Genomic DNA, 26459 nt, shown 5'->3' on the forward strand with positions numbered 1-26459 from the left:
TACAGGCATAGAAGAAGCAGAGAAATAGATTAAAGTTTGTTTAATTTGGACCTCTCACATTCTTTAGTTGTCATTGTGTTTTCAAACTGAAGGGGCAAAATATTTAGGTATGTATATGGTTTTAATAATATGGGTTTTTAACTTTTTACTTGTTATTTTTAAAATTATTAAGTAAAAATATCCAATGTGTAATGGCGTTAATATTTACAGAATAAATCAGTATTGGATATTGCAGTTAACCTTCCTCTTTATGCTATGACAGTCCCTTGCAGCATTTTATCTGACTTTCAATTTTAAATTATTTTACTTTTAAACATGTTATCCATACGGGAATGCATATTCCCATTTACGTGCATACAAATATATGTTTCCTTTAACAGTTCCAGGTAATGTAAACTTTATACAAATGTAATAGAAAATAATTGCTGCTTGATTTATAACAAGAGCCTTAGGGGACATATGAAGTGGGGAAAAACAGGGGCAAAAAGGGAAGAAAGAACAAGGAGGATAGCAGGAGGGGGTGGCACAAAGAGTGAGGGGAGAAGAGGGGCTGGGGAGGGAGAGAGGAGACAGGAGAGGGGAGGGAAAAGGCATTTTCACTCTTAGTTCATATCACCATAAACATTAAAACTCAGATTTCCATTTTTATACTATTCTACATTGCACTCAAATTTTAAAATCAAAGTTATAGAGAGAGCATGACATATTTTTCACCATTGTTTTTGTAGTGATTATATTTTTTGCTAAAATTTATTTAAAAAAACACACGATTGAGGTCATAAACTATTTCAGCCACCCCCAAAAAGCACAACACCTCAAAGGTTAAGCCAACATTGCTCTTTCAAAAACATATTTTCACAAATGATGGATGCTTCGAAAGCGCCTAAAGGACATGAAGTTTCTATGACAATAAGAGAGTAAAAAGTTGTTTACCTGGAGGTTGTAAACACACCATATACAATTGGATTTTTAGGATCTTTAGAATTCATTAGGAATACATCCTCTGTTTGAAAACAAAATTGAGAAAAGTTGCATTTTTTGATGACCATGGCAAAGTCTAAACACATCTTCTCTGTAGAACATCACCAGCTGTACTTACGCAGTTCGTCAAAGTGAGTGTCGATGCCGTTTGGGCCTGGCACCGAGCAAATCAGACGGGCTTTGAGGAATGTCGTCCACTTATTCACCAGACTTCTGTGCCCCCCGAAGTCATTCTAAAAGGAGAGAACACCGGTTTTAGGAGCTGTGCATGCAAAAGGTACTCTCAGGTATTCCTCTTATCTTGAGATAGAGGGAACCAGGGCAATCAGGGCTGGCGGGAAGGCCGGGAAGAGCCAGTGAGCAAGAGAGCAAGAGAGCAAGAGAGCAAGAGGCAGAGGCACTGGCAAGTCAACACCTTAGAAAAGAGGAGCGTATGCGTGTGTGTGTGTGTGTGTGTGTGTGTGTGTGTGTGTGTGGTATTCTGTATATATTCTCTTACCACTCTTCAACGAACAATTATTACTTTTGTATCTGTTTGGTCTAATTCTCTGTTTCCCACATATGCATTTCTTGAGATCTGACTTATTTAAGTAAGTTGGTCCCCAGTAGTGAACATGTTGGCACATAGTAGGCACTTAATAAGTATGCATTGAATGAAAGGATGCATGCATAATTAATGTCTCATACTGAAAAATACATCACGAACAAAAGTATGCTAGCACTGAATATTTTATAAGTTTTAACAGGTGAAGTAATGATGACTTTACAAATAGCATGTTGAAAAAATGTTTGCATAAACCTTAATAAAGGAAACTCATTCCAGCGATACATTTTGAAAAAGTCTCTTCAAAAATATAGTACTGATTTAAATTTTGTTTATATGATTTTTATATACTATAAAGTTTTGTAGCTCTTGTAATTAGTGCTTTTAAATATAATATATTTTTTGTGAAGAAAAGATTCTTATATATTTCACCTATTATTTCTGTTTCCAGATTGTTGAAAATTTTGATTTTCAAATAATTTAATATACTAGAGATAAATGATTGGATCGTGATTGGGGTAGCAAAGAGGTTAACCCCCCCCCCCAATAGAGATTATTAAAATTTCATGATATTTTCTAAAAAAGAAAGAATTCTGTTTTAAGACAATTACTGGATCTGGCCTTGTGACTTTCTTGAGACAAAAGTTGCTTTAATATATAATAACAGTTGCCTTTGTTCATAATGCACATATACATATGCAGTGGTAGAGCGAAAAATTAGTACTATTATCATATATTCACACTGATATTAATTAACCCACAAGTATTGATCAAGTTTTATTCTATGTGTCTAACATTATATTACTATAATTATATAATGCCATATTACACCCGATTTTGTGCCACACAGTAAGTGAATTATTCAGATAAAGTTTAGAGCTTCAAAATTATGTGTGTGTATATGTACATAGGATTTATAAAAGCGAGCTTTAATACTTTTATATTAATAGTTTAGCTAATCTAACAAAAAATATTCACTCAAAACTTAAACATTGTAGGAAAAAGTGTGTTGGGTCTTAGGATACAAAAAAAGTATAATCGTCTAGGTAATATAAAACATTTATTTCTCTACAATTTCAAACTAAGATCATTTAATGTAATTTGAAGTAATGCCCATGACCTCTGCTTGCTTGTTTGACTATGAAGAGTTACTCATAAACAATCATAATATTTTTTCAATAATTTTTACCATTTAAATATTTATAGTGATAAGTCAAGTCTTTTAACCAGATTTTTCATTGTATTTGCACATAGGTGGAAAAGAAAAAGAAATAAAACTGTGATTCAACAGTATCCTCCTCAATTTTTTTTCTTTACCTCACCTTGCATATCTGACCTATTCTAGCGTGAGTGGCTTTTCCAGTGTGTTCTCCATCTATAGCATTTTCACGGAAGAAAAAATATACTTTGTCATCTTCAGGGTTGTCGCTCTCTGGGATGAGGTGGGCACTAACGAACCTCGGATCTGAGAGACAAATTATAGAATATATATTAATTCACAGTTGGATAAATAATACCATTCATCACAATCCATTTTCACCTTTTCTTATCTCCTACTTAATATATTTCAAGAACTCATCTTTTCTTAGTTCACTTTTTTCAGTATATGTGAACCTTTCTTATTTTAAAAATAACAGTTGGCATAATATTATTTTATATTAGTTTCAGGCATACAGCACAGTGGTTAGGCAGTCATGCCACTTACATGGTGCTCCCCCCAATAATTCCAGTACCCACCAGGCTCCATACGTTGTTCCTGCAATATTATTGTCTATATTCCTTGTGATGAACTTTACAACCCTGTGATTATTCTGTAACTACAAATTTGTACTTCTTAATCCCTTCACCTTTTTTACCAAGGCCCTCAACTACTCTCCTGTAAGGTACCGTCAATTTGTTCTCTGTATCTATGAGTTTATTTCTGTTTTGTTTGTTCATTCATTCTTTATGAATTTTAAAGTATGTTACAAATCACCTTATATCTCATAAAAACATTCATTAGTTTTTATTTTTTTCCACAAAGTTAGGAGTAGGTGCAGAAATCCTCAGTGTGACCACATAGTGCAAATGCATTGCTGGGTATTAAAATACTTTGCAAACTTTAAGTGCTATCTAATATTACTTATTGCCATCACCACTGTTATTCTTCTTTTCAAGTATAAATGTTTAAATCAAACTACCAGTTAGACTATTCCAGTTTCCAGCAAAAACTGGGTGGGAGGGGAGAAATTAGATCCACATAAAATAACAGTGAAAAACAAATCCTTTCATGTTGTTCCCATCTCAATAATTAGCAACATCATTTCCTATCACTTACTCAGGCCCAAAACCCTGGAGCCACCCTTGAGTACTCTGTCTCTCACATCTCACATTCTCTCTGCACATCTCTATTCCTCACCATTTCCTACCATATCCTTTAAGACCAGCCTCTTCCAGACCACCATTGCCAGCAATAGACACCTAATAATAGCCTCCTTGATTCTATCTCACCAACCTTGGTCTACTTCTCTACACAACAGCCAAGTGAACCTCTGAAAAGTCATTTTGCTCCCTAAGCCCTCCTCCAAATCACTCACAATGTAATATTAATTCATTTATGATCTGGTCCCTGCTACCTCACATGCTTTTTCTTCTACTTACCTTTCCTTCCCCAACTCACTCCGAGCCAGCCATGCCTCCCCCTTCTGGTCCTCAAACAAGTCGAGTGCTCTGCACTCTTCCTCAGATCTTTCCTCCCTGTGTAACTCTCTGCCCTCATGTATCCTAGAGTCTGGGTTCCTACTTTTACTTGAGTCTTTGTTCAAATATTACATTATCAAAAAGTCTTTGTTGACTACCCTCTTTAAAGTATTGAAATACTTACTCCAGGGCATTTTTTTAACTTATTTTCATTTATTATTTTCCCCCCTAACATTATTCATTACCTGCTCCGATACATCTCTCTGTCTTCTTCTATATCTAGTCTTCAATTGCCCATTCTCTCCTCCCTCTCACTCCCAATGGAATATAAGTTCCATGAGAATAAGAACTTTTATTTATTTATTTATTTATTTATTTATTTATTTATTTATTTTTAATTGTTTTATTTAAATTTTTTTTATTGATTTCAGAGAGAGGAAAGGAGAGGGAGAGAGAAAGAAACATCAATGATGAGAGAGTCATTGATCAGCTGCCCCCTCACGCCCCCAATTGGGGATCAAGCCCGCAACCCAGGCATGTGCCCTGACAGGGAACCGAACCCCGATCGCCTGGATCCCAGGTCGAGGCTCAACCGCCCAGCCACGCCTGGCTGGGCTTGGCATGTTTTGAATGATGCTCTGATTCTAGAGTTTAAAACATAGTGAGCATTCAATAAATATCTGTGCTAGGAGGGAAGGAAAGAAATAAGTTAAAAAAATAAGCCCGCCTAGGTTATGCATAAGGTATATCAGCAATGTTGAGAGCCCTACTTCAAAAAATACTTCTGTAAATACCTGGGTTAAATGGTTCTGGCTCATACAAACTGTATAGAACTGTGTACTAGCTTCATGGCTTTGCTGTGTCTATACGCTAAGAAGTTGAGTTTATCTCACTGAAAGCACTTAGGACATTGCAGGTATTTAAATTCTTACAGTAATCTACATTTACTCCCATGGTGTATTATGCTAACAATGAAATATATACACACAGGTCAGCTTCAAACTTAAGAGACCAGGAAAGAGTTCAAAATCCTGAGACCTGATTTATTCGTGTTATTGAGTCCTAATCTTACACCTGTGAATAATCATCGTTATCATGTTTTCCATGCTTGTAACCTTCCCTTAACATTTGCTCTGGGACCATGCACTTAGTATATTTCATGTGGCTACACTCCACTATCTTTCTTAGGCAAATTATTCAGACTCTGTAAGTAATTTAAACCACATGAAACATTACTTATTCACATATAAAGTTCAATGGAATGAGTAGGAAAATAGTAACTTAAAAGTTGAAATCACTTAGCACCAGAATTTTTTAAAGATACATAAAATAATGTATTACTTTAACCTTAATAATTGTTATAAATCTGGTCTTCATAAATTTGTGCTTGTTCATATACATAAATATATTTGTGTGTGTGTATATATATAAATATATATATAGTATATTTTTGTCTCCTGAGGAATGGTGAGAGGAATAATTAATGTGACAATAGGAACTTTAATGTACAAACCAAAGAATTATTACCTCACTGATGAAGTTAGGCTCCTAGAAATGATGTGTGAGGGTGTGAAAGAACTCAGTTCATCACTTGCTACTTTGGTGACCTTTTCTTTTTTTTCTTTCTTTCTTTCTTTTTTTTTTTTTTTAAGAGAGGGGGAAGGGACACACGCAGAGAGAGAAACATGGATGAGAGAGAAACATCAATCAGTTGCCGCCTGTACACGCCCCAAATGAGGATTGATCCTGCAATCTAGGTATATGCCCTGACCTGGAATTGAACCTGCAACCTTTTGGCATAAAGGATAGTGCTCCAACCAACTGAGCCACTCAGCCAAAGCTTTTGCAATCGTGTCAATACTCTTACTTCTCAGATCTCAGATGCTTACTTTTCAAATTGGGTTTATTTGAAATTGAGTTATTTCAAGTTGGGCTCTATTCACCTTGTATATCAGGAGTAGTTTATATAAAAACATATAAAAATCATACATCCTTCTGTTTTAGTCCTGGAAGTTGTTCATATAAACACTTGAATAACTTAAAGAAGTTCAAGCAATTAAATCTAACTACCCTTTATTTTATCATAAATGTAAGCAAGACACCATGTGAAGAACAAAATGAATAATATGCATCCCTCATTTTCAGAAAGCTACAATCTAACAGAAGTGATGTTAGAAGCATAAAAGGGACAAAAAAGCAAACAGCATTTTACATGTATAAACCTTCTCTTGGTGTTTGTGCAGGAGAGAAGGCATATCGAGCGTTATGCCCCTCTCTAAAATATGTCAGGATAATTAGCACCTTACAAATGTGGACTCTAGTGAGAAAGAATTCAAGCAAGTTATCAAGTACATTAATTGGTGAAAGAAACTTCAATCCCAATCTCTTCTTCAATACCTGATGCTGCAGGAGTGAAGAATATTTAGACAAATTAACAGTTTGACATAGCTTCAGATATAGCCCCCAAATAAAGTTATACATGGAAAATAACAGCCAAATTTATTAAAATAGAAAAAGAGAATATAAAAGAAAAACATGCCAATTTAATGTAACTTGTTTTCAAGAAATTTAGGTTATATCTTATACTGGAAAAAACATCATCCTTATTTTAATAAAATTGTTTAAATAAAACAATTAAATAGAGAAATTATGAAACTACATAAAAAGAGCAAAAGTAAGAGTTTGAAAGAATGTAGCAGGAAATAGAAGAGACAATTAATTTTGCCTCGAAGGAATTAGAGAAAGTTTCTCTCAGAAGATATGATACATAATTTAAGAAAGACCTGAAGAAGAATCAGGAGTGTCCCAAGTAGAAGGAACATATGTGTAAAGTCACAGAAACAAGGGAGAATGCTGTGCACACAGAGTGGTCAGTGAAGGCAGAGGTGGTCGGAGATGACGACAGAAAGTTAAGCAGAGGCTGGGATACAAAGAGAGTGTTGTTCAGCAGTTTATTGTCCTACTGGCTGTGAGGGAAACCCTTGGATGTTTTAAACCTAGCAATGCCATTATCAGATTTCTATTTAAAAAAAGATCATCCTGGTTGCTGTGGAGAAAACAGTCATAGTGGGGCAGGAGTGAAGGCAGAAAGGTCAGTCTGGGGATGCTGAGAAATGAGCTGTATAAAGGAAGAAGCTGTATAAAGAAGGAAACATAGGCAGGGATTGTGTGAAAGTAGAACTGACGGACTACATTCACTGATAAGATGTTGAATATAAAGAATAGTGGGGAAAATTAAAGCAACGTCTGATTTAAATAACTGGTTGGATAGGATTCATTTACTTAGATAGGGAACACTTCTGGAAGGATAGATATGAGAGTGGGGAAGAAAGATGAGCTCAGAATTCAAAATTATGACTAAAATTTTCTACCTAGATATCTCACTGCAACTTTAATTCATCACACCAAGCAAGGAACGTGTTAACTGCTCTTCTATAAATGCTTACCTTTCCATTTGGTTATTGTCAACAACACCATCTAGATATAAAATGTTATTTTACCTTAAATTGCTTCCATCTCCTGCAGGACTTCTCTTTTGCACTCTTAATTTATTATTAAACATATTCCTGCTCTCATTTTACTACCTTCTTAATGTTACCCTCACAATTCATGTCCTTTTAAATTTACAATTATGTTTTTGGAGTCATCTGACTGATCTTCTGCATGTATTATCTATTTCTTCTAAGCCCTCCATACAGTGCTTAGAAATAAGTATGACTGCATTTATGCCATACATTTTCCAGAACAGATTTCAGGTGTCATAAGATATGACAAAGTAGCATAAATTAAGCATAAATTAAGCAGAAAGGACAATAATGCTGCTGTTACTTTGAGCCAGAAACAAGGCTAAGAGCAGTTATTACATTCATCAATATACATACTTAAGATGAGCCACAATTTTAGCTCCAAGCTTTCTAGCACAAGAAAATGAGAACCATTGTTGGTTACGTTATTCAGAGTGTCTCCAATATAGAAAATAAACCGAGGGCAATCAGTGTCATCCACAAACTAACTTTGACCAATCTTCCCAGCAGAGCTGACCACTGCTCCTTTATAATTCTGGAAAATACCATAGATTCTATCTTTATAGGCATGTGGTTCACATAAAATGAAGGACAGTTTGCTTCTACCTCTCTTATAGCATTTAATTCTTCTTCTATTATCCTCACTTTCGCATTCATTATGACAAGCATTTGTGGTACATTCCCCCCTCTCTTGCCTTCAGCTTCTCTACAGAACAGAGCATTCCCCTAAGCATTCTGAGTATGTCCCCCTGCCACCGCCCAGACGTGGCCCTTGCCTCTGCTCTCCTGGCTGTCACACACGGCCTTGTCCCTGCCCCTGACCTCACCCTCTTGTAACCATCTTGTATTGTCGCCTTTTAACACACAAACCATTCCCTGGCGCCTGCTGCATATTCCTCACTTAGAATCCATAAAACTCTCTTAATCACTTGTTTTAGTTCCCCTGTCTTCTTGTAAGTTGATCTTTTTAGTTTTTGCTATTTTTTCCAGGCTAAGCATAATTTTTGAAACAAAGCATTGTTCTTAAGAAGCAAATGAAATAAAATCTCTTGAACTAAAATGTGTAGGTTTTTTTTTCTCTTTGTGTTCTGTGACTTTATTTTCCAAAATCTACTTTTCAATTACAGTTAAGATACAATATTATATTAATACAATATTATATTAGTTTCAGGTGTAAAACATAATGTTTAGACATTTATACAACATATGAAGTGATCACCCTAAGTATAGTGCCCATCTGACACCATAAACAGTTATTACAATATTACGTACTATATTCCCTATGTTATACTTTACATCCCCATGACTATTTTTATAACTGGCAATTTGTGTGTTTTTTGTTTTTTTTTTTAAGGAAGGATCACATTTTCTTGCTTTTTGGCATAGTTCATTAAAACTTCTGGGATGAGTATAACTCACCATAGGCTTAACAATGTTTAGGTTTCTGGTTAAAGAAATGCTTAGACATTCTTCTTAACTATTGTTAAGAATTATTACATAATAGCAGATTTCCAAATAGCCTTCTAAAATTTTATGAATATTCTTTTAACCTGGAGAAGTTTTTCATTTTTTCATTGCATCCTTTTGTGTCAGATAATTAATGCAGTAAAATTAATTATCTCTTTGCAATTTTTCAAAATTAGATTCCATCAATAGGATTAAAGCAACAGAAAGCACATTTCTCCACTGTATGAAACTAAAAACAGTGCATATGTTGGAGGTCAGAGATTACCATTGTCCTGAAAAACTATAAGCAGTTTATTCACTTGTCTTATCATCAAAAACTCTCCAAGGAAAAGTTTTACCAAAAGTCCCTCAGACTGATCTACTTTATTAGTTCTCGTGAGGGACCTACGAAAGTTCATGGTATTCGAGAAGAAGCTATCCTACTTCCAGTAGCTACCATCAAATGGCACACAGAAATGAAAAAAATCCAAGCTTACTAGTGTCTTTTACTTTTAAAGTTGCGTCTGTAGCCTATTAAAGCAGACAATGCATTTCCAGTCTCCAGATAAAATTCCTGATTTCAGCGTGGCCAAGTCCACTGAAACTAATAGATACACATACACAGATCTTTTCATAATGTAAACAGTTACAATACCCCTAGATACCGTGCCACATTGCAGTGTTCTCCACTCTGTAAAGTTCACAAAATCTCAAGTGACAATAAGTTAACAAACTCTTTGAACTTGGACAATTTGAAAATATTTCTTGCAATGAGAAGCAGGAAGTCAATGTGGATGTACATTAAAGTTGACATCAAAAGAAAGTGGCAAAATCCATTTAAGCAAGATCAAAGTGCATTAATCTCATCAGCACAAAACTGCAATGCAAACACTATGAAAGGTAAATAAAGTTGGAAAGGATTCTCTCATCTGGAGAGCTTAAATGGTATGCCTTTGGGGAAGAAACTTTGTCTTTACAGGTACTGTGGTACTTTTGCAATGCCCTGAGCACATGGTAGAAGCTGAACAAATAATCATATTTAATAATCTTGGGCCAATGCTATCATGTGAAGCATGGAATCTGTAGTCACGATAATAGCAATAAACACTGGGTAAATAGACTTCTCTTTTCATTCCCTGTTTATCTCCTTTACCACCCCCTTGACATTCTACCACACCTCATCCCACAGATGGCATTTCTTGCAAAATTCACGTTTGGGCACCACCTGCCACTTGTAACAGTACCACTCTGTCGAAATATTTTTAGCAGCTGCAAATTAAACTGTCCTTCAGGTGCAATCTCACACTTAATGAAAATGACACCTTGGCACAGGACACGAGGCTGCCTTTATGATTCACTTGGCAGCTTGAGCCGATTTAAATAATGAACACATTTTGCTGCTCTCAGCATTAGGATCAGTCTGAATCTCGAGTACAGCAACATTTTGACCAGCATCTGGCTGGACCTGTCCCTTCCATGAACAAGTCCACAAAGTACAAAAACATACAACTAAAATTGTAGAAATATTTTTTCTGAAAATGGATTAAATTTAAAGGATGATTAATTAAGGCTTTTAGAGTGCCCTTAAATTTAAAATACAGGACATATATTGGTTTTCTAGGATATAAATTATACACAGTTCATTAGAATAGAGAACGGAATGGGTGATTACAAGCTGTCTTATGTAACTGCTACAAGGACTAGTTTCACAGGATGAAATACAATCAGTCCTCTTTCAAAGCATGTAAGGAGGTTCCAGAGCAGAAGAGAAGGAACATAAACCTTAAACCCACTGGGAAAAACAAGTGAAATTACCCATCTCTCTGAATCAATAGTGATTGCATTTATGAGAGTAAAAGGAAGGCTTGAAAATTTGTACAGTTCACCATAATATATATCTATGTGAAGATATATATGTGTATGCATATACATCTACACACTCTTATTTTCTTTACAGTAAAAGGGGATCCTACTGATGTTATGACTATTCATGAAGGAAAATGCTTACTAAATACATACCTTCAATTACGAAAAAAATTCTTCCTTTACACAAAAACTATTCTGTGATAGGAGTCAGAGAAAACTGGGTGAAAACCAAACTTCCCCCACTCACTAGATTTCTAAATTCAAAAAATAAATGAATGTCAACTAACCTCAGTTTCCCTATCTGTCAAAAGTACTTAAGTACCTATGTCCGAGGAGTGCTCGGAGAATTACATTAGAGTATATATATATAAAATCTACATATATATGTCTCCTTTTCCTCCTTCCTTCCTTTCTGTCTGTCTTTCTTCCTACCTACCTACTACCTATGTCAGCATATCGCTGGCCTTCAAAACTGCTGGCTGTTATTATAACACTGTTTATTAAACCCTAGGAAATATCCTGTATAAATATATGTATAAAAGTTAATGGTAACATCAACTTTGATTGCTAAGGAAAGCAAGTTGAATCAGAAGCCAGCTGATGAGGAAGCAATAAGTCTGTTAAAGACTATTGAGAAGAACAAATTGTAATTTAGGTAAGTTGTAAAGCTATTTAAAAAAAAACAAAAACCACTAAATATTTTCAGTATCATAGCCTCAGGCTTCAAACTGCTTAGAAGCCAACTAGAGGGGAACTTTGTGACAGGGGGAAAAATCATCACCACATGACAGCAAGCACACCAGGCTGACAGGCATCATGACGGGTTTCTTCCCTTTCAGCTTTGCTGAAACTTTAGGGAGGAAAAGTCCCCCAAGTCAAAAGACCATGAATGGGAACTTCAGCACATTGGGAATGCAGGGAATGCAGCTCAAGGTCACCTCACATTCTTAGCTTACAGCCTACGCAGAATGGATGTATCATTTTTGGCTGTGGAATAGAAAAGCCTCTGGCTGCCAAGGAACAGGCCTGGAAAAATTTCAATGCTTAGCTGGCTGGGAAACTATGAACAGCTCTGGGGATAGTTTAACTCGAAGAAAGGTTGAAGATGAGTCATGTCAGGAAGGAGAGAAGGGCTGATGGTGATGGAAGATGAGCCTGAATGGTAAGTAAATAATAGGTACTATTTACTGTGCTCTTTCCTTGTGCTTTTTATACATTTTTCTAATCCACACTCATCCTGGAAGAAACCCTGACATTAAGACCCAGCAAATGCCCAAAGTGCAAACTAGTACAAAAACAAGAGCTGAGCTCTTTCTGTCGCATCATGCAGCATCAAGTATTGACACATTGATTTCGCACCACATCTCCACATTGCACAGGCTCGTACACTATTTGGTGATTCTGTTTACTATTTCAAGAAAGAAAGCAGTTTTTAACATTAACAAAACATTAGTGGAAAAGGTTACTGTTTTCTACCAGTACAAAATAAGTCTATTTGAATTAAATAATCATAACCAAATCAAACTTTCCACAACTTTTCTCGATTAAATAATTAAATTCAGCAAAATAATTAAATTCAGACTTCAGGCAAATTACTGAAGAGGAAGTGAAAAGCCTTTGGGATCCTGGACTTATAGGAAGAAACATATGAAGTAAGCACAAACATTGCTGTGGTGTGTGATGCCTCCGACTATATATGTCAAACCAAATTAATGACCTTATAGTTTCCCTTATTTAATCCTTCAAAGAGAAAACGTTTGTCCACTTTCATCTTTTCAGTTTCATGTCCCATATCTATGTAGTTGGCATTTCTTACCAATTCTGTCCCTAATACAGTGGTCCCTCGGTTTTTTAATGTAATCTGTTCCAGAAGCCCGTTTGAGTTCTGAAAGGTTCGAAAACCGAGGGATCCACAGCCCACAGCTGGGCCTTGGGATCTTGCCCTCAGCAGAAGCTTCGGTGTGGCATGCTCGACTTCCGAGGCGTGTTCGAAAACCGAAGCATTTACTTCTGGATTTATGGCGTTTGTAAACCGAAATGTTTGTCAACAGAGACATTTGAAAACCGAGGTGCCACTGTACATTTTTTAGTGTAATTTTCCCTTATTTCTTTTGTCCTAATTAAAGTTTTCTCATCTCTGTCCTAAAGTATTGGTTTGTCTTCTTTAAAGAAGATAAACTTGCCTTAAATCATTCTTTTCAATCAAAACCTCAATTGCCAGTGTGAATTTCTAATAACACAAATTTATTGATGGTTTTTCAATGGCTAAATAATTAAATTCAGACTCATTTATTTACTTTTTTATTTTAAAATTTGAGTATAGTTGGTATACAATATTATATTAATTTCAGGTGTGCAATATAGTGATTCAGCATTTATAAATTCAGACTCCTTTAAAAGATATTCAAAATCTTCACTATACAACCTCCATATATATATATATATACTCTAGGCTCACCTCCCATTGCATTTCCCCTGTACGCTCTATCCAAAACTTTCATTCTTAGACTTTATTATGCAAATCCTCCATGAAGAATCATGCCAATTTTTCAAGACCCTTTTCAAATAGCTTCCAAAGGTATATTATTTAAATTCTTGAGATGGGAACTTGCCTTCTGAGTTTCCCTAATATTTTGTTTATATTTCAAGTAGAGTAGTTATACTTTCCCACCTGCCCTAGATTATTATTATTATTTTTAATCTTGACCTGAGGATGTTTTTTTCCCCATTGATTCTAGAGAGAGAGGAAGAAAGGGAGTGAGAGAGAAGGAGAGAGAGAGAAAAAGACATCAATTTGTTGTTTCACTTATTTATGCATTCATTGGTTAATTCTTGTATGTGCCCTGACTGAGGATGGAACCCACAACCTTGGCCTCTCAGGACGACCCTCTAAACAACTAAGCTATCTAGCTAAGGCTGTTCACTAAGTTCTTTTGAGGCATGGTTTTGTCATTCATCTTAGAATCCCCTCTACTTCTCAGAATTCAAGTAAACAGTATTTTATTTATAGAATCATCTTATGGTTTGTGAACTGCTTTCACAAAGATGATAACTGTAACTGTTCAGTGGTCAAGGGGCTGTCACACTATTCAGCTTTGCTCTATTAATTATCATAATTAATTAATTCTCATAAGGTGAAAATATAGAGATGTTAGAGGTCAAATGACAATAGAGTTAATACACAGGGACTTTGAACAACATGCTACCATGAAATATGAACTGTCTGTATTGCTAATGCAAGGTCGATTGCCTCTGCTGCATTGGTTACCTTGTACTGTTCACCAGAAATCACTTAAGAAGAGTATCATCGAAGCCAACAAAACACAAGTAGCTTTATAAAAAATAGGAGTAGAAGATAAAGGGCAGAAACAAAGAAAATCAAGAGCTCTTTTTCACATCACATAGCCATAATGAAAGAAAGGAACCAAATGAGGCAGAAATTAAACAGAGCAGCAGCACCAGTGTTCTCTATACTGACTTAGATAAAGATACATGATTTAAAAGATTCAAGAAGAGGCTTTACTCTCGATGCTGGGGCTAGAATAGCTATGTTCTTAGTCAAGCAAAGCTAGGTGTGCTGTGATGCTTATAGGTGTTTCTTTGTATTTTCTGTCAACAAATTAATTTATACCATAATTGTACTCAGCATCTTTGCAATATTTAAATTACTATTGTCTTTAATTACATTAAGTATAAGTAAAATTATATGTGTGTATAACCATTGTGAAGAATTAAAATTATTTTGGCTGCTACATAAACACATATAAAAAAAAGGAGAGAAAGTAAATACTTGAAAGTATACCATTCAATGGTTATTGCCTCTTTCCCTCATACATTTTTTTGATGATCTTAATCCATCTGATTCCCTGACTCTCAGGCTATTCTTCTATGCCCGAGTAGCATTTTTTGGCTGCCTTTGACCATATTTAGCTCTTCAGTGTAATTCAATTACCTCCATCATTCCCTCTCCTGCTCATCCTAGAACCTCATCTTTCTCAATGTCACCTTGTATATTTGAGTCACTCAACTCAGAACCCTGGGATTAGTCTTGACTTCAGCTTCCTCTCCATTCACAATTTCTTTTCTTTCTTTCTTTTTTTAAATATATCTTTATTGATTTCAGAGAGAGGAAAGGAGATGGAGAGATATAGAAACATCAATGATGAGAGTCATTGATTGGCTGCAGCCCGCAACCCGGGCATGTGCCCTGACCGGGAATCTATCCCCGATCACCTGGATCCTAGGTCGACGCTCAACCGCTGAGCCACGCCCGGCCGGGCATCCATTGACAATTTCTTAATCACCAAATTTTATTTCCATCTCTCTCCTAAATATCTTTTATATCTATATTTATCTGTCATGTCTTAATTTGGGTCCTTGCAGTTTTTCCACCCTTTCTATGGCTTTTTAAGTTTGTTGTTATCAGTTTCACTTTCTTCCATTTCTCTCTCTCATATAATGCCAAGAGTGACTTCATCAATATTCAATTTCATTATGCCAATCTATTGTTTAACACCCTCCTTCATAGAATTTTTGGTGGGAGTGTAAAATGGTCTGGCAGTATTTTGTGAAACCAAACACATACTTATCCTATGATCCAGCCATTCAATTTCTAGCTATTCAATCAAGAGAAATGAAAACATATGTCCAGAGCAAGACTTGAATAAAAATGCTTATAGTGAGTTTATTAAGGCCAAGTATCTATCAATTAGAAAACACATGACACCGTGATATATCCATAAAATTAGATGCCGCTTAGAAATAAAAGGGAACACATTACTGATACATGCAATGACATGGATGAATTTCAAAAATAATACAACAAAGGAATCCATATGTATAATTCCAATAATATGAGTTTCTAGAATAGGCAAGAGTAGCCTATTGGGGAAAACACAGAAACAGTGCGCTTCTCTGGGGGCGAGGATATGGAGACTGACTAGAAAAGGGCAAGATAAAATTTCTGGAATGTTCCATATTTTGATAGGCATTTCTGTTACAGGGGTATATCATTTTTTAATATATATGTACTTCACTGTATATAAATTTTGTCAGAATAGAAAAAATAGCTAAACAGATATTGAATTCATATCACTATCAATCATATCAGAAATGTGTGTGGCTATTTGGTATCTACTTTGATTTCATAAAAAAGATGATTAATGGATGTAGAGGAATGAATAGACACAAAAGTGATAAATTATAGTAAGTTATAAATTTGTAGCATCTAGGTGGAGTACTAAGGTGTATAATTATAAAATACTTTCAATCTCCTGAATTTGAAAATTTTCTATGCCTCCTGAAACAAAAATTAATTTTTGCTAGCTTCCAGCAAAGATGAACTTAGGTAGATAAAATTATTAATGTAAATTTAAGGAAATATAGTGTGTAAATACAGTAATTATTATAGGTGGTAAATGCAATCATTAACTTTTTTCTTCAATAATACTTACCTTTGTGGCTCAGTCTTATAGTTAAACTACAGCAAAATTAAGAAATTCAAACATATAACTGAGCCTGAGAACTAAGCATCACTTAGATTTTTATAGATGTGCAAATTTGATATAGTATAATCTTCAGTGTATGGTTAGTTTTCTATATCTAGAAAGCATGTATGTTCCTTTTACTTAAATATTATGGTCTTTAACATCTATTCAAACAGGAACATTTTCATAATGTAATTGCCTACATGTAGAATTATGTTTGGAAAGTAAATTGAAAATAAATATTTAGTTTTTGTTTTCTTTTTAAGAAAACACATCTTGTATTTTGATTTTGTTTTTCTGCTTTGCTCACTGACATTTCTTTCATGTATATCTTCCAATCATTTCTCTACTTTGGTGAATTTCACAAATTGCAGGAATAGTGCTGAGCACAAAGTGGGTTTTAAGGAAAGTTATTGGAATATTAATCTAATTGAACTAAATGGACATATCACAAGGTCATATGACTATTTTGTTATTATTTGATAATTATATACCAAAATGTGGGCTATGTTCCTACTCTGTTATCTTGTAAATATGTAGTCTTTTTTATTGATTGGTTTTAAAAGAAGGAACTCTTCCAAATTTCAATGTGGAAATGATATAATTATGCACTTTATCCATTATATATTAGAATGACTTTTTCCATTGCAGATTTAGGGAGTTATATATGATGTCTATGAACTCTATGTGTAATGATTTAGAAGCCTGTGTTTTATCATGTTAAATATAAATTAGAAACATTTTCAAGTTATTAGATTCAATCCAGTTTCCTCAACTATAATGTTTTTAGGCATTTTTATAATTTTTGACATTTATTCCCTCTTAACTGCAGAAAGCTACAATATTTATAGATTATTCCTTATATTAGGTCTTCAATGAATAAATTCATTCTATTAATGCACTAATCTTTCATCATAAGCTGTTTTCATCATTTACATTGAATTATGTTAGGTATAAACTACTGTATCATTAGATTAAATGATTTGCTTTTTGAGAAGATCAGATGGGGTTTCATGAAGAAAATAATCTCCAGGAAGAATATTTTTATGAACTTATAATGGTTATGCACACACATGCACGCACACACACATATATAATACATATAGTTTTGCAGGTAATAATTTGGATATTAATTTTGATTACTCAAAGACATCAAGGACTTAATACAGATTTTTTTCCAAAAAAAAATTCTAAACATTGAAAAGTTTTGGGAAAAAATAATTATCATTTTACTTTGTCATTACAGGAGATTTTAACATGAAGGGAAATTAAATAGAATATGCATAATATAAACTCTGCTCTCTAAATGAAAAATTATGCTATCAATAGACTCCATGTTCATAAAATAATTGTTATTTTGCATACAATACAAATTAAAAATAACTTTTGGGCTTGGATAAAGAAAACCAAAGCAGCAAACTTTCATTTCATACATGTAAAGAAAATATAATTTTCTATATAGAAGAGTCATTGCCCCATAGTAACAAGTAACTTATATGATCTTATTCAATCAATGACTTCACACTAAAACTTTCTCTTAAAGAGAAAATTGGTAGAGGTTCAAGAAACATGGTATTACCTAACTCTTCTCATTTTAAATTAGAGCACATTTTTCTTCCCTTTGCCAGAAAATTCATCAATTTTTTTAGACAGCGTTCTTACTCTGCTTTATTTAATTAGGTGAAATAATTGCCATTAAGTGTGTGTGATTTATTTTCTAAAAGTTTCAGTGCTTAAGCAATGAGCTAAAAATTTTACCACACCAAAGAGATATAGTACATGTGTGATTTAAATCTCTGAAAAAGAAAAAAACATACCAGTGCCTACTTTCAACTCTTTCTCCAATACACAGTCATATCTCACTCACCGGTAATGTTTAAAATAAAAGAGAAATATATAAGTTTAAGATGAATTTCATAGAAATAATTAAATCTTTTAAAAGACAATTATATAAAGAGAATGAAAACACGAGTTGCTGACTAAGAGAAAATATTAGCAAAAGATATATGGCAAAAAACTTTTTCAAAAATATAGAAAGAACACTTAAAATGCAATAATATTAACAATAAAAAACTTGATTAGAAGGTGGGACAAAGATTTTAACAGATCTCATCAAAGAAGATATTTGGGCTTTCTGGTCATGCTAGTGGCATAGGTAGATGTGGTACTGGAATCCTCCCACAACCGCTTCAAAATTACAACTAACCTACAGAAAAACCATCATTCTGAACTGCCTGAACTCCAGCATAACAGAAGTCTTACAACTAAGAATATAAAGAAGAACCATACTGAGACTGGTTGAAGAGGCAGAGGCATGGAACAAGGTGTTTCTGCAGCCATGTGTGTCCAATAAAAATTGGAAGAGATATCTCAGATGCAGAGTTACCCCACAGGAGTGAGGGGTCCCAACCTCACATCAGGCCTCTCAACCCATGGTTCCAGTTCCAGCAAGGGAAGTTCCCATAACTTCTGGCTGTGAAAACCAACAGGGATTGTGACCAAGTGAGATGGAGGGCTTCAGAGTCCCAGGCTTCCTCTTAAAGGGCTCTTGCATGAAATTACTCAGACTTTCTTATTTTGAGTTCCAGCACTGGGGAATCAGAAACATACAGGGAGGAAATGAGTTGTTTAGCATCAGGGCAAGAGCTAAAGGGGCAGCTTTATCCCAGACAGAAGTGCTTACAAAGCCCATTGTTCCCTTGCTGAGCCCTCTCCTCACAGAGTCAGCAGGTGGGTGCTATATCTGAGTCTCATCAACCTGGCTAACACTTCTGGACCTGCTCTGGAGATTCCCTGAGATCCTGGCCAACCCAACTTGTGGGCCCAACCCAAGCATTTTCCAATGGCTTTTCCATAAAAATTGCCTCTCTAGATTCATGCTTTGGGCTTTTCCTAAAATATTTCAAACAAATAGCACCTGACTTTGACATGCCACATACCTCTGGCTAAGAAGCCTCAGACCCAACACTAGCTGGCGTTGGCTCACAGCTTGGCCTCTCCTGGGTACCTCCAAATCCAGCACAAATATCAGCCATCTGCAGATAGTTTTGTAGTTTATGATGGGTGTCCCAGGGTAGGGAACAAGTGGTAACTGATCTCTGCCTGCACCTCCTGGGAAGCCCCAAGCCAGCACACCCAATGGACAGCTTCAGACCATGTTGAAGCACAATCCAACCTCCTTCACAAAGGATGCACTCAGGGGTGGATTCAGAGGGCACCAGAGCCCTGCTGAAGTAAGTCCTGCTCTGTGAGGTCAAATCCTGCAGAGCTGATCCTCCATGCTTGTTGCAGCCAGTCCTCACAGCCAATTAACCTGGGAGTAAATACCTCCCATTGATGCACCAACAGTAGTCAAGGCTCAACCACAACAAGAGGGTGTGCAGAGCTCACATGGTGAGGGGACGGTACACTGGAGTGCCCAGGCCTGGTGATAGAGGAGGCTGTGCTACTGGATCTACAGCCACCTATTACTTAAGGCCACTCTACCAAGCCAGGGAGACATAGCAGCTCTACCTAATACATAGAAACCAACACAGGGAGACAGCCAAAACGAGGAGACAAAGAAATGTACCCCAAGTGAAATAACAGAAAAAAGCTCAGAAACAGAACTAAAAATTGACACAAGCAATCTTCAATATGCAGAGTTCAAAACACCAGTTACAAGGATGTTCAATGAACTTAGGGGAAGAGTAGATGAACTCAGTGAGAACTTCAGCAAAGTGACAGGAAACATAAAAACGGAGATAGAAAACAAAAAAATACAGTCAGAAATGAAGAACGCATGAACTGAAATGAAGAATGCATTATAGGGATTCGATAGTGGAAGAGATGAAGCATAGGACCAAATAAGAGATTTGGAAGATAAAGAAACAGAAAACGCCCAACCAGAACAGCAAAAAGAAAAAAAAAAAAAAATCCCCAAAAAATAAAATGAGGACAATAGTATAAGGAGCTTCTGAGACAACTTAAAGGGTACCCACATTTGCATCATGGGGGTTCCAGAAGGAGAAAAGAGAGAGCAAGGAATTGAAAACCTACATGCAAAAATAATGATGGAAAACTTCCCTAACCTGGGGAAGGAAATAGACATACAAGTCCAGAAAGCACAAAAAGCCCCAAACAAGATGAACCTGAAGAGGCCCACAGCAAGACACATCATAATTAAAATGCCAAAGGTTAAAGACAAAGGGACAATCTTTGCAGCAGCAAGAGAAAAGCAGTTATCTTCAAGGGAGCTCCCATAAGACTGTCAGCTGGTTTCTCAGCAGAAACTTTGCAGGCCAGAAGGGATTAGCATAAAATATTCAACATGATGAAAAGCAAAGTCCTACACCCAAGATTACTCTACTTACTAAAGCTATCATTTAGAATTGAAGGACAGATAAAAAGCTTCTCAGAGGAGAAAAAGCTAAAGGAGTTCATCACCACCAAACCAGTATGACATGAAATATTAAAGTGCCTTCTTTAAGAAGATGAAGAAAAGAAGGAGGAGGGGGAAGAAGAAAAAAGAGATAAAAAGTATGAATGATAAAATGTCCATAAATGCATATTGATGAACAATTACTTTAAATTCAAATGAATTAAATGCTCCAATCAAAAGACATATGGAGGCTGAATGAATAACAGAACAGTATCTTTGCATGCACTGTCTACAAGACACTCACTTCAGATTGGAAGATACACGTGGACTGAAGGTAAAGGGATGGAAAAAGATATTTCATGAAAATAAAAACAAACAAACAAAAGTTGGGGTAGCAATATTTATATCAGGTGAAATAAACATTAAAAGAAAGGCTATATAAAAAAGAAGGACTTAACAATTTCACTTCTGGGTATTTATCCAAAGAAATCCAAAACACTAAATCAAAAAGACATATACATCCATATATTCATTGCAGCATTATTTACAATAGCCAATATATAGAAGCAATCTAAGTGTCCATCAATAGATGGTGGATAAAGAAGAAGTGGTACATATATACAATAAAATATGACTCAGCCATAAAGAAGAATGAAACCTTGTTATCTGCAACAACATGGATGGATATAGAGGTTATTGTGCTGAGTGAAATAAGTCGCAGAGAGAAAAACAAATGCCACATGATTTCACTTACATGTGGATTCTGAAAAACAAAATAAACAAAACAAATAAGCAGAACAGAAACAGACTCATAGATACAGAGGACATTTTGATGATTGCCAGATGGGACAGGAGTTGGGGGGATAGATGAAAAATGTGAAGAAATTAAGAAGTACAAATTGGTAGTTACAGGATAGTTACTGGGATGTAAAGTACAGCATAAGGAATATAGTCAATAATATTGTAATAACTATGTATAGTGTCAGATGGGTACTAGATTTATTAGGGTGATAATAAGTTATATAATGTCTAATCACTGGGTTGTACACTTTAAATTAATATAATGTTGTATATCAACTATAATCAAAAAATAAAAAAAATATTTAAAGTTAAAAAAAAAAAGAGAGATGTAGATGGCAAATAAGCACAGGAAAAGATGCTCCACAGTCTATGTCTTTAGAAAAATGCAAGTTAAACCAACAATGAAATACCACTACACACCTATTAGAATGGTCAATATTCAGAACACTGACAACACTAAATTTTGGCAAGAATTTGGAACAACAGAAAGTCTCATTCATTGCTGATGAGAATTCTAAATTGTTCAGCCTTGAAAGAGAGTGTGGTGGTTTCTTACACTACCATATGGCCCAGCAATAGTGCTCCTGGGTATTTAACCAAGAGTTGAAAGTTATATCTACACAAAAACCTTCACATAGATGTTTATACTAGCTTTATTCAAAATTGTCAAAACTTGGAAGCCACCAAATGTGCTTCAGTAGGTAAATAGATAAACTGCACTGCATCCAGAAAATGAAATATTTATCCAGAGCTAAAAAGAAATGAGCTATCAAGCCATTAGTGGACGTTGAATAAACTGAAATATGTATTAGTAAGTAAATGAAGCCAATCTTAAAATGCTACATATTGTGTGATTTCAGTTTTATGGCATTCTGAAAATGGCAAACTATGGAGTCAGTAAAAAAGATCAGTGGTTGCCAGGAGTTAGGAAGTAGGGAGAAATGAATAGGTTCAATATAGAGGATTTTTCAGTCAGTGAAACTACTCTGTATGATACTATAATGGTGGATATATGTCATTATACATTTTCCAAACCCACAGAATGTACAACAATAGTGAACACTATGGACTTTGGGTGATAAGGGTGTGTCATTGTAGGTTCACCAGCTGTTACAAATGTACCACTGTGGAGGGGAGGTTATGCATGTGTGGGAGTAGGGTTATATGAAAAATCTCTGTACCTTCCACTCAGTTTTGCTGTGAATCTAACTAAAATTGCTCTAAAAAGTAAAGTCTATTATTAAAAAAATAATTATAATAGCATATTACCTATATTAATAATGCTTTTCTCTTCATTAAGAACTTTAATTAGAATTCTTCAACTCATTCTTTATCAGGTTAAGAACATTTTCTTCTACTCCTAGCTAGTATATTTTAATTAATCATAGTCATTTGATTTATCTTATTTTTCAACATTAAATAAGATAAAGCGTATATTTTATTGTTAAAATATTAAGCTAATGAATTAAAAGATTTCTTATTACTGAATCATCTTTGCAATATTAGAATTTATTTCTTACATTTATTAGGAATATTTGGATACTCGTAAATGTATTTGTTTCTAGTTTTCTTTTTCATCCAATACTGTTACTGGGAATACTCTAGCTCCATGTGACTTGAATGACTTGTAAACCTTTTTAATCTTTGTCTATCTTCTCGATATTGTTAAAGGTTTCATATAGTTTTCTCACCCACATATTTTATACATGATTCAAAGTTAAACTGATGAATTGAAATTTTTGTCCAAAACAAACGAAAGAAAACCCCTAAGCAAACAAAAACAAAAGCAATTGTAACAATTTAATTTTTTTTCTATTAAATTCTCTTAAAATTTATGTGCCTATTCAATTTGTCCTTAATTTTTTTTCTCTGAAAAGTAGCTCAGAACCTACAGATGAAAAAAAAAAAACTGGTGTTTGTGAATACCAGTAACAGTTTTATTTATTTTAAAATGCCAATTTTCATATAATCATAAAATTTAGCAAAAATTTTTTAATACATATCCTGAAAAATTGTTTTACTCTGTGACATAAAAAGTCAATTATATGAGCAAACTTGAAAAAGTTCCTTTTTGGTATTTGCCCATTTCCTAGGGCACAGTAATAACCCAAGCCCTGATTCAAGGACTGCATTGATAGGGAGCTTTTCCTCGAAGTTGCCTCTAATTAAACCCTGGAGTTCTAGGGAAGAGGAAATGCCTGTAAGACTGTGGCCTGATTCTTAAAATAATGATTTAGAGACCAGGGAAGATTTAGGTTAATTTTACTTGACACAGACGTTGGCAACTTTTTAATAACATGAATGTTATTATAGGTAGAAATTAATTATACTGATTGCAACACAAGTGGAGCTTCAGCATTTCTATCGTCTCCTGGTCAGAAAATGTCCTCTAAATGCCGGAAATTCAGGATCTCTTCAAAGAAAAACATGTTCAACTGTGATACAATTAGCCGTTACTATGGCTTTTGTTCTTAAGAGACAATAATAGTTTTGATTCTTGAAAATGTCTAATTATATGGGGAAGGAAATTCAAGGCAGAAAGGAAGATAATTTATAGCATAATTTTCAAAGTAATTAGAATTTCCAGAAAACAATTCTTATTATAAACCCTGTTTAATCTGTAAAATCTTATTACCCTTTAAGAAATAATAATTCAAATTTGGCATTAGCCACCATTTTTTGTACTTCCTTAATCTCAATGTGTTGAAATAAACAATTATTGTTATTTTAATACAACTTCCTCTTATTTTGAGGTTTTTTTTTTTGGTTTTTTTTTAGGATTACATCTGTGTGAACTGAATAGTGAGAAAGTTGTTAGTCTTATTTACATAAAGTTTGAAAGTTTTTTTAAAATATCGATGTATCGTATCACATTCCTACAATTTAAAACTTAAGGTTGCAATACCAAATTTAATGTTGTAACATAAAATGTATAATTTTTTGTTTTTATTTGCATTCAATTTTGTTTCTTTGTATTAAAAATCTACCTAGTTTTCATTAACTGGATGCTTTGAATAAAAAGACGTTTACAGGGAAGTAAAAGTCAGTTATCACATATTTTAAATACCATGTTGCTTTTTTATCATCCAATTTATTACTTTAAATAAAAGAGTATTAGTCCTAGTCTAGCTCTAGTGAAAGACATTTACTTTATATTAACCTGTTTTGAAAACAAAACAAAAACTACCTGACGCTTCTTTGAACCCTAGAAGTCACCACCTCTACCACAATTTTAAAAAACTCAGCATTTAACAGGACATGTAGTTGTGGGAGATTTTATCAGAAGGTGTGAGCAGCTGTATTAATCTGCCATTGTCTCTGTAGAATGTTTCAAGCTGGGTCTTACTAGCCTTATATAAAGGTCCTATTAGTGGTTGTTGCTTGAAATTCCAACCAACCTCTTCAAAGGATACACTTAATATTTATATCTTCCAAGTTTAAATGGAAGCAAAAGTCACTAATTTAATATTAGTAAAGTATTAGAAAAATTTCAGTTTGGATTAGACCATTATCTCATGCAATAAGCAGAGTCTAAACAATAAACACACAGGAACATTCTTGCATGCTAATGTCAATTTAAGTAGAGATATAAGATAGTCTACTCAGGAACACAACCATGTATCTCTATGTCTCTCTTTAACAATCAAATATGTAATATATTTTGGTAGTTTAGTCTAGTCTTCCTCAAATTTTAATATAGGATCTTAACAGAGTGCAGATTCTGATTCAGGAGGCCTGGATGGGCTCTGAGAGTCTACATTTCTAACAAGCTCCCAGGAGATGGACCTGCTACTAGGCTAAGGGCCAAACGCTTAGTAGAAACAGTTTACACCAGCTAAGTTTTCAATAACCTTTGCTTTCTAAAATGCAGGCCCTTGTATTTTCCAAAGTCTAACTTTATAAACATCTCCAACATGTAAAATCTTTAGCAAACAAAGAAATATGCAAATTTTAAAAACGGAAAATGCATGTTAGAAAGAGGACAGTCAGAATTCAGAAGATACGGGTTTGGTCTCAGTTTCGCTCAATTGCACATTACTATTATCCTCTTGCAGGTTACTTAAGTTGTACTACTTGCAGTATTCCATTTCACAGGGCTTCAGGTAGAATAAAGGAAATTCTATAGGATGCACTTTGAAGGGTGAAAACCACTATACAAATATAGGATTTGTTTTTCACAATTATTTCAATTATTTCTTCATGTAAGAATATCAATTTTTCAAATCACTGCTTTAATTATTATAAGTTTCTAATTTTCACTGTAATAATGCTAAATGTCACAGTGTTTACAGTGTGGCAGATGCAATTTAAAATTGCTGCTGATGCTTAAATCAAATTTTGGTCTTTGTTCAGTGCAGGCACTCCATTAACTCTATTCTTTCTTTCATTTCTTTTTTGCAACTCTTTCCTATTGTATTTGCTATAAGAATGATTATGTATTTTGATTGCTAATATAAAGTTGTTCCCATAGATACCTAATCAAGACTAATAAAGGTGTTTTCTAAACAAATTAGATACTTCCAATTTTGTCATTTTATTTTCATAAACTTTAAAATAAGTTTAAGTTTATTTTATTTTCTAGGGGACCTACTATTTCTACATTTTTTCATGATGTACGTATTAAAACATTCAAAGAACCATTATCTGAAAAATACTGTAGAGTCTTTTATCATTACATATTGCTATGTTAAATTTCTTAGATCACACAAGAAATGTTTTACATGTATTAGTTAAAAACAGCAAGAAAAAGTAGGTTTCCCTTCTGCTAAATA

The 26459-nt window shown here is 34.5% G+C and overlaps 1 protein-coding gene across 7 annotated transcripts in view; it reads right to left on the bottom strand.

Moving 5' to 3' along the window:
* The window catches only part of SEMA3A (semaphorin 3A), a 441509-nt gene that overhangs the window by 46165 nt on the left and 368885 nt on the right, over positions 1–26459 (bottom strand). For all 7 annotated transcript variants that reach the window (XM_081148088.1, XM_081148091.1, XM_081148089.1 and 4 more), the window contains 3 exons: positions 2848–2990; positions 1100–1214; positions 934–1003 (listed from right to left, as the gene is read on the bottom strand). In XM_081148088.1, coding sequence (XP_081004214.1) covers positions 934–1003; positions 1100–1214; positions 2848–2990 — 328 coding nt within the window. The remainder of the gene's footprint in view (positions 1–933; positions 1004–1099; positions 1215–2847; positions 2991–26459) is intronic.

This window comes from Miniopterus schreibersii, assembly GCF_964146895.1.
Source record: "Miniopterus schreibersii genome assembly, chromosome: 9".
Lineage (NCBI taxonomy): Eukaryota > Metazoa > Chordata > Mammalia > Chiroptera > Miniopteridae > Miniopterus > Miniopterus schreibersii.